Source organism: Plasmopara halstedii (assembly GCF_900000015.1).
Source record: "Plasmopara halstedii genome assembly, contig: Scaffold_816, whole genome shotgun sequence".
Taxonomy (NCBI): Eukaryota; Oomycota; class Peronosporomycetes; order Peronosporales; family Peronosporaceae; genus Plasmopara; species Plasmopara halstedii.
The window spans coordinates 655,527-665,796 of NW_020187732.1; the positions used below are offsets into that span (position 1 = coordinate 655,527).

Genomic DNA, 10,270 nt, shown 5'->3' on the forward strand with positions numbered 1-10,270 from the left:
CCCCGTCACAATCTAGATCATTTTTAGTAGGGTTTACATCGTTTTCCTGTCAATGATACGCTCGTCTTCATGTGATTTTCGACTGATCCCCGATAAAAATTGGTGTAATTGTGAATATTCATCGTGCTCAAAACCAGTAGCTAGTCCAGCTTCTAAGTGAATCGAGCATCTGTGGGCGCCCCTCCGGCGCCAACGCTTTTGTGTTCACTTGCGCTGGATGCTGGTACGGCTTGAGCCAGCCCATATCAAACACTGGGAGGGTGCGCATCCGTTTTGAAAGGTTTAGTGTATACGCAAGGCCCCGCTTAGCCACAACTATGAAAGGACCGATATTTGTGGACAGAGCTTCGTCATAAAGACAGCAGAATCTGCATGGGTAGAAAGGTTTTAAGCATTAGAAAAACGGGTCTCCGACATCAATGTTTTCAACATTTCCTCTACCACTTCCATCAACATTTCCTTCTGCATGTCTTGGCTTTCAGCCATCGCAGCGCGAACGCATCATAAGACACTCAGTCAGGTAGACAGGAACTTATCGACCCTTTTACGAACAGTGAGAAGGCTGACATCAGCTAGACTCCAGGCTATTCTTTCCTCACCAAAGACTTAAGCAAGGGATGGCAGCTTAAGCAGGACGCGAGAAAAAACGGGCCCGTACACGTAAAATGGCGCGTGACCGGTAGATGAAAGCACTGCATTATCCAGAGCATTGCGCTCCAGCGGCTCGGAATCTCAGCGGAGACGCTGCCCTCGACGTCGCAATTCACGCGCTTCGTCTGACCATTGGTCTGCTGATGGTTTGCTATTGCCATATCCAGCTTGGCCAGCAGCTCCGTAAAGATCGCCGGTCAAAACTTTCCAGCGAAGCGTGGTCTTTTCCAGAGACAATTGAATCCGGAAGTCCATGTTGTCGAAAGACACGATCGACAAACAGCGTCGCTGTACCGCCACCATCGATGGTGACCGCGCAAGACGATCCATCGTGCTCAAACGGTATAAAATGACCACTACACCCGTGTTGTCTGCCGAGTCCTTTGGCGAATTAATACAAAGTTCATACTCATGAAGATGCCAACATTCGGAGGGTACCGGTATGACCAGCGGCGCCACCTCGTTTGGAGAGGGTATCAACCTTTGCCACGTCTTAAACCTGCGGAGGCCAACAGCATACGTGGATTATTAGTCGTATGTCAGCAAATAAAAACGTTTTTACTGAAACAAATAGTAATACTAGATAGTTAGATTAATCGGATTTGCTCTGTGTTGGAGAGCACAAACACAAATTCGAAGCATTTCTTAACGCCAACTTGTAAGGACAAATCTTTCGACGTGCAAAGTACACAGGATTCTCGTCGCACTTGGAAGCACTTACAGTCAATCTTACAATAAAAAAAGCGTGAAAAAGATGTGTCCTTCGCGAGGACGAATATGATATTCAAGTATGTCGGCTGGACAAGTGAACTAGCGTACACGGTCATGCCATCCGTTGGTCTCGAAGTTAATGCATGTCGTCAATCCCGAAATGATCACAGAACTGACCGCAAATAGGTCGAAGGCGGTAAAAGCTCACCTGGAAGCATCACAAACCTTGAGAATGCAATAGTAGATCACATCAAGGGTCATCCTTTTTGATCATCGATGGAGGGTTAGATGAAACCGAATGTGATCGCTAACATATAGCATACAGGCGGATCGAAGAAAATTTATGATACGGGTCGTCGCGAATACGGTCAGAATTCAAATGGAGTGACCTCACGTCGCGTTTGTAGTTACCAACCCGGAAGCAGCGAGCACAAGTGCGCACCACCGTGCAATAACTCGGTGAATCAGGCGTGACAATGGGTAAGTTTAAAGTAACCGATATGTGGGTTTCTGTCTTTAGTCTGAAATAATTCCGGAATTTATATACTTGTTAATTTATTAATATATTTTAATTTTAGTAAATTTTGTTTAAGGTCTTGTTTTTTATAAATAATATAAAAAAATGATGAAAATTCTATCATTATTTTAAACAATCAGAATCAGCCTTTAATAAGATATTTAAAAATAGTTTCTATATAAATTAATATTTTTATTAAGAAAAAACATTATCCTGATTTAAAAGATTTTTATCAATAATAATTATCGTTTTTTTTAGCTTTTTAAATTTTTTCATAATTTATTCATTTTTATTTAATAATTAATTAGATACTATTTTCGAATAATATCTAATATTTTTTTTAAAGAAGCATCCCACACATCTCGTAGTCGAATAATTTCCCCTACCAGCCTAACGAGGCGTATAGGATGCGCGCAAACTTTTTATCCACCTGTTAAGGGAGAGGAAAACTGGTGAACAACGGCCAGTAAATGAGAGCTCATATCGCTGCAATGGCGCCCGACCGTCTTCAGAAGGCGGAAATAGTGACCGACTCCGATCGGGCACCGATTTCACCGAACGTCTAGGGTTTACCCTTTGTCTACGAAGAAAGCGACGATTGCCGCATTCATGACGTACCAGGAAAAGGATTAGATACTTCAATTGAAAGTTTTTATGAGCGTGCCAGAGGTGATGGAACTAGGTCTTGCTGAAGAGGAGAGAATTCTGTACGTTGTGAGCAGCTCCACGATTCCATTAGATGATTATAGCATGCGTTATTAAACAGGCAAGCCCCCCCACGCGAGCAATTAATGCGCTGTTGACTGAAAGACACAAAAGCAGAAAAATGAAATAATGGACGATGAATCCTTGCGATTTATCGTTGAGTCTTAATGGGCGCAGTAAGGCCTGCTGGAAAAGAAATTAATTACATTTGTGCCCCACGGAAGACGTGTCGAATTTAGTACAGCCTATCGCACAGCTATTTTTCAAGAGAGGTGGGGCTTACAGCCCAGGATTGTTGGTTGTTGATATCGACAGTTCGGCTATCGTAAAACCGTGAAAAGACCTGATGGACAAAAGAGCTTTATAAAGTAAACACGATGTGCGGCCTGTCGAAACCAGTAGACTGCACGTCGAGGCGTTGAAGCCACCAAATAAAACTACAATATTCATGCGTCGTAAAAAAGGCTCAGTGGTAAGAGTCCCATGGAATATCTAAGCAATTTTTACACTTTGAAAGAGGAAAATGCGGTCGAATTCTGGATCTAGGTTTGAGACAAAATATCACGTCACACTAGGCATGACGAGGGTGCAATGAGTCATGGGTCGACTGAGAGTCGAATATGTTATGTGACACACATTGTTCGCCTGGTGGAGCTCTGGTGAGTCATAAACCTACCCATGCAAGAAACAGGTGCGCTATTGGCGGGCACAAAGTTATAATAGCTTCTATGCAGGGCATCAGATGATCTAGAACAGGTAGCAATGGCATTGCTGAGGGTGGGCTAAAATTGGAAGGCAGGAGCGACAATGAATTGCGGTCTAATAATGAGGCAGGACAGAGCAATTGCAGATCGTGGTTTACATTTTGTGTTGCTTTTAAGAGGGATATTGCCGACTGTTCCCCGGGTGTATATTTGGCGAGTCGGTAAGAATCAGCTGTGATTTTTTGTTCCTGTGTTCGGGTGAATGGAAAGTGGGAGAGATTGGACGTCATAATACCTGGTGGTAGTTTGAGGTGGATATAAATGTCGATTGTAACTCGCAAATAAAGATTCTAGGCCCTGTATTGTTCATCCTTGCCACGATGGGACGGCACCCATTGAAACTACGCCGTTCTGGTGTTAAACAAGCCGTCACTCGTGGATTGATTGCCTGGAATGGTCCTAGGGGTTGTATACATCCCCTCACTACCCAACAGGAGCGATTATACAATTAAAAAAAACTATTTCCTGGGGTATCAAGGTATCATGGATACCGTAGAACTGTACGGTCATCGAAGTGGTACGGTTGGTACCGGGGGAGAAATTAGATAATTACTCACCACTGAGTGCGGGAAACGAGAATTACGATGGCTATTCTCAAGATCATGTGCGTTCTTACAATCTCTTGCTATATGATTGCCATGTTTTGCAACGAGAGATCTACCACGCGTGTAACTTCGGAACGAGGAGTGCGTTATTTCATTGTCTTGTCCCTCGGAGTCTAATTTTGCGTTACACAGCGATGACCTACACCAAGATAACTGTATGACGTCAAAGAATGAGCCGAAATTGGTGAGAAAAAGTAAGAATCTACAGTCGGCATCGAATTTTGTTATAAGAAAGGCAAATGACAAGTGTCGAATTGCACATACTTCTAATAACCAAATATATTCAAAATTCCGATGCATACAACGATGACTAGAAAAGACAGCACAGTCAGCTGCGCTTTGCCCATTGCCCTCAATCTGGTCGATGATTAGCATCAACTACCGATGACAAATATAAATATCCCTTTCACTGAGGTGCGTACTTCGACCGGAATAATCTAAGAGTAAATTAATAATATATCAGGGACTATCTTACGCACCATCGACATTCAATCGTCTGATGGAACAGCTGTCAGACCATATCATGGCTACGCATCTTCCTATTTCGACAAATTATTCGTCCGTTGACATGCTGAGAGCGAGAAGTCGGATGTGGAGGTCCAGATTGAGTGTCTGTGACTGGTACTTGAGTGTATGCAATTAATTAAGCGATTCGTTAATATAGATAAATATGGTTTGAGACTCCAACAAAGTTCTGTTTCTGAATTGCATGATTGGGGTATATGATCTGCGGGTAGAACCCGTGGCGATAAAGGTCGATGTATATTGTCCAATGCCATCGTCCAAAATTGACTTGGGAGAGGGGCTTGGCCTAGTCAAAAACTTGCAAAATAAAAATACAGTGAGAACTATCCCGACTGCGTGATCCCTCACGAGTCTCCTTAATATGGTGTCAAACGATGTTGTGTGCCACAAAGATTCAAGCTACTGGAACCAACACGCTAGGATTAAGCTTTCTGTAGTGCGAGGATTATATAGCTATTCGACCCATTTTGGGACCAGATTACGTACTCCTTATTTCATTTTTCGGTCAGTAGGGCTTCCTCCCACCCAACTATCACACAACCAATTGGGTGCGGGCTGGCAGGGCGGTCACATTACAGAGATGCCCCTTTAGTGACCTATCTTCGGCCTCCTTGATTCGGATCCTATGGGTATCGAACCAGGTACATCCCGGTCCCAGGCCAAGCTACAAACCGCTTGAGCCGGGGTTCAGTGTTATGTGCTACAGAACTAATTGTCTGTAGGCTGTGAAACGAAGCCTCATACGTGATCTGATTCTGGCTCTTCCAAACATCGACCCGTCATTTGTGCCTTTTTTGCCTAGAAGTAGGCTCATTTTACTTCACGCAGATGCCCAAGGGCATGAAAGCACGGATAAACTTGAGTCTCGCCAGCTATAAGTCGCTAAGAAGAACGATTCCGTTTACGACAGCAAGCTATATGTGATCAAATAAGACCTCACCAAGTTCGGGGTACAACAGTTTGGCCTTAGGACGTTCGCAATCTACACAGATCATGTAACGTTGCGCACAACGACGCCGACACAAAAGTGGCAACAAGGTTTTCTTTTTCGCCACGTATACCTTTGAGGTAAAATGTAAGTTGGACGGGCTGAATGTAGCGGCAGATGCGCTTAAGCGTTGACCGGCTATGATTTGTCACATATCACAATGGTTCTGTCACCAATTGATTAAGCAATGCATACAGCGTACGTGTCAGACGCAACATGTACCGCGCTGCTAAAAGCTGTAAAAGCAGAAGACGTTTTGAGTATTAAAGTGTGGCTAATCAGAGCGCGCAATTACACACCCGCATTATAACTCTTTACCACAAGGTTTGCAATGTAACCGCATTGTGACAATCTACCTGTAGTTTGATTAAGACCTCAAGCACGATAAATTTATACGAGGCACATGATATACCTTTAAGTGAGCGCATCAGACAAAAACAATACTGACGGGAAGCTCTACGCATTGGCGACCCCATGTCTAGAATTGGGTACGCACAAATGACGCCCTCGTGAGGCTTGTCAGCGATAAAAAGCCCATGGCAAATGCGACAGCGCTTTCGTTAGCCTACGCGTCCCGGCAGAACGTTGGCAGTCCATAAATATGGACTTTATCTTTGGACTTCCCAAAAGACACATTTGATAATACGGCCCATTTTGCTGCTGTCAGCGATGATGTGGTTGGTGTGGACACAGCCAAGTTTTTCCTTGAGAAATTGCTGGCAGCAATTGTTTTAGATAGATTTCTGCGCTCTACAGCCAAGTTTTGGAAAGCATTGTCTAGAGCGCTCGGCACCATATTGGATCCCCCTCTCATTGATGTTGTGTTGACTAACATAGCATATGCCTCTACAAGTTCTACCCATGTTACACAAATGATTTGTTACCCCTCGGGTATCTTTGACGCCGCCGCAAAATGACTCTGGTGTTAGTGGGGTAGGGGCCGCTGATCGAATGCGACGTAATAATATTATCTCAGCAACTGCTCAATGTAAATTCGTGATCATATCACAACGGTATCGAGCGTCATGCGTTGATTGCGCAACGCTATGGCTGATAGACCAGACAGACAAAAGCAAAATACCGATTTCAGAGGCCGACAGAGTACAAACGAATATATCGTAGGGCAAAATGTTTTATATAATGCAATACACTTTCCTACATACATTTAATCTTTTACATTGGCTTACTGAAGTGATACTACGCTCCCGATCTTTCAGGCGGGTCGGATCTTTTTTGCAGACGAAGCAACGTCAATCTGGCGTCATTAGTCACGCGCCTTTTCCACCTTTGATAGGCGCATAATTCTAGTTCAGTAGCCACAGGGCACTGCATTGTTATCACGACAGCACGTAAAAGCTGTTGGTGCACTTTACGAGCGTTTAGAATGTTGGACACTCATGAGAGATTTGTCATTTGCACTGCATGCGAGATGATTTCCCCACCATAATTAGCTTCTGTCAGAACCCTTGCATATGGTGCAGACGGTACAGAGCTCGCATCGGGCTTGTGGGAAACAGACGTGAATAATCGAGACTTGGTGAACCAGACATGCTTTCTCGTCTTAAGGATCACAAGAATGCTGTCACGGCACTTGCTCCTGACACCTTCGGCCCTAGCATCTAGGCCTACAGACATGCTTGACAAAATGGTACCCAGACACGACGCACTGTTACAAAAGTGTGTGGATGTCAGTAATGAAGTGTCGTCTTTAGCAGTAAATAATTCTCTCAACAATGGTCGACCATTAATGGGCGGATCCGACAACTATAAATGTAGAGCATGCAACACCAAAATGGCAATAAAGAGAAGGGACAACTAAGCTCTTGGGTCACATCTAGAGACAGAGCAACGATCATGGTGTGCGAGTAAGAGAAAAGGAATTAAATTGGTGTTCAAAGTGCAAAAAAACTCGCTGGAAGTTTATTGTGAACGATTCGCTGACGAGATTGAATGTAAGATAGAGGTCAAGGAAGCGCGGGCGTAAAACGGGGAAGAAGAAACTACAACAAGGTCTTGAAGCGATATAGACTACAAAGAATGTCACTGCAAAGGAGCACAGAGATACGGGCTTTATATCATCGCCCATAATAAGCTCGTATCGGCTCCGTATTTCTTAAATTCTACATGCTGATTGAAATTGATTTTTGGTCATATATCCATGCATTTGTCGCATCGAGCTCAATCTTAAGATTTATTGATTAAGTTACCGAATATAACTAGGCTCGTATCTTCATTTATATAAGAGTTGACAACCTCTCGCCCACAGCGAACGAAACCAACTGGTGGGAGGGTCAAGGAGGTGCAAAGCGTGTTAACCCAGTTATGGGCAGCAGATAAATCTTAACAGCTGTGTAATGACAGTCAAGTACATCTGCTGCATTAAACAGATTAAGGACTAAACAATTCTCTCGGAGTATCCCGTTTCGCGTACTAGCGGAATTGAGAGCAATCTCGCTGCCCTCAAGCCACAGTTTATCGCTACTACCAATCATAAATGCGCGCTGATCAATGCACGACCAACCAAGCTGCTCTGCTGCACATCCGTTATGGGGACGTCGTTTGGATTAGATTTGCAACTGAAAACGTGCGCAATTTGTTTCTTTCCATAGCATTTCCGACGCAGAAAGCTGGCGCCGAGAGGGGAGACTCACCCCTCCTTACTAATATCACTTCGTGCATAGCGCAAAAGAAAACGTTTGTGTCATTATTGCTTTCTCTTTGTTCAAGACCACAAGTATAGCGCAAGTTATTTGTTTTAGAAACCTAGGTCAATCAAATGATGAGCACTTCGATCTGACGACAACCCTCATGTCGTGTCGCTTGTCATCGCGTTGATACCATCCAACAATGGATAAGAAGCATATGTGTTTCAAATGATACCTGATCCTCTCTTCGCACATACTTCGTTAGACTGTTCTTAACGACGAAATCGTCCAAGATAGATGGTGGGTGTAGCTCCAGTTGCCATACACCACGTACCAATGTGATGATTTTACCAGATTGCGGTAAATTACATGAATCCCTATAGACGGGTTTTAAGATACATAAAACCTTCTAGCTAGGGCAGAGAAAAATACACATGGACTACCCCAATCACTCAATACATGAATGTATCCACAAACGTGCGACGCTTTTATACTGTGCATAGTAGACACGTTATATGGTGTTGCTGACCCGGTTTCATCATCAGACCACAAAAAGATTTAAGTAGCATCAGGGCTTGGTTCTACTTTTTGCGGCTCGCATTTGCCTGTCCTCACATGGACTTTACATGAAGACCGCATCCTTAAGCAACCATAACCCATGCAGATCCTGAGAGTCGGGATGTACCGTCGTCCTACCCCTTCCTGCGATGTGTAGTCTCTACAGATCCTGGTCAAAGTTATTTTTGCTATCTACAGAGTGATTTTCCTGAAGACCGCGATATATGATACCCTACATCATTCTTAAAGCCCTTGGACTGGTATCTCGCAGTCACCCATAACTTTCAAAATTTGTTCAAGGTTCTTGGCCATAGGGTTTTGCATTAAATTTGGATAATCCATGGCCCTGTGATAAAGCTGGAAAGCTTTACATCCGTGCCCATGGCGCTTCAGTTTCTAACAGATGTGAACGCACCAACGCTTCAGTAAGCTAGAGCTACCTATCAGCTAATGTGTTCGACTCCATTCGATCCATGGCTCATAGCATTTCAGTCAGGTCATACTTCAAATGAATCCTCATATCACAGATTGAAAAAAATCCCTATCACCTTTACGAGTATCGAATCACTTGATAGCCCTTTCATCTTGCATACGCTAGTTTTGTCGACAAAATATCTTCACGGCGCTACTGAGTCTAAAGAAAGCTCATATTAGGTAACCTCTTAAAGATCGTTGCTTTCGTTTAATTAGGGCTGCATCTTCCTTGAACTTAACGAATTGACTGCCCCGCACCTAGTAAGCTCAAAGATTAGTTGAGATGAGCCCCGTATAACAAAATCTATTTTAAAGAGCCACATTTTAGTACGGCGCCGATGGAGCAAGCAGGGTGGAAAGTCTATCATTCCCATCAAGGTGGACGGAGAGCCACGACAATCGTGTGTGCGTTTCTTCAATTAGTAGAGCCGATATTCATGAATGCTGTGTTGAGTTAGTTTATCGCACACATTTCCTTCCATGACGTTACTTTCCCGGCACTATAACGATCGGGCCGTGGAAGCTGGCTTCTTCATTACCACATCCAAAGTTTTAAACATCGTCTCACCTGCACACTACCCTGCAACATTGTTGGGTATGGTAGCTTCACTCCTAGGGTAGAAGTCTGCAGTCTGTGGAGATCATACACGCCAATTTTGTCCAATCGTCAGTCAGATTGGGCCATTTGCACACGATTTAGACTCAGTGTTCAGCACAGACCGCGGATACCATCTTCACGGATGGTATCTGAGTAGGTGTGGCTCGCGCCGAGAGCATTCGCGTTCACCCTACCATTTTGTAGATGCGATGGATGCCGCGCTGAATGCGTGACGGACGGCTGTAGGGTATGAGATGGAGATAGGAGCGTACCAAGGACGACGGTTCTCAGTTTGTCCAAAGTTGAAAACAATGCAAAGAAGCACCGCAGTGCTTGCAAAAAAACGTTCTCCTCCTTCTTCAAGATTTGGTGACATCCTTCAACTAAATCAAGTACACTTAACTGTGTACAGCCGGACATACGGTGGATGGTGATATCCTTGCGCAGAGTTTGAGCGGGAATCGCTTGCGCATTCAACTTGTTATAGACGTGAACGATACGCTATTTATTGTTTTGTATGCGCTCACAA

General features: G+C 44.0%; 2 protein-coding genes across 2 annotated transcripts; one reads left to right on the top strand and one right to left on the bottom strand.

Annotated features, from left to right (window-relative positions):
• Positions 1-1,638: 1,638 nt before the first annotated feature.
• PHALS_14077 (uncharacterized protein) lies at positions 1,639-1,836 on the top strand (the record flags this gene model as incomplete). Its single annotated transcript, XM_024729815.1, has 2 exons — positions 1,639-1,645; positions 1,688-1,836. 2 exons carry the CDS (start codon positions 1,639-1,641, stop codon positions 1,834-1,836), a joined length of 156 nt encoding a protein of 51 aa, XP_024580154.1.
• A 5,025-nt stretch (positions 1,837-6,861) lies between these two features.
• On the bottom strand, positions 6,862-7,322 carry PHALS_14078 (uncharacterized protein; the record flags this gene model as incomplete). Its single annotated transcript, XM_024729816.1, has 2 exons — positions 6,862-7,230; positions 7,299-7,322. The coding sequence occupies 2 exons, from the start codon at positions 7,320-7,322 to the stop codon at positions 6,862-6,864; spliced, it is 393 nt and encodes a 130-aa protein (XP_024580155.1).
• Between the last annotated feature and the right edge of the window lie 2,948 nt (positions 7,323-10,270).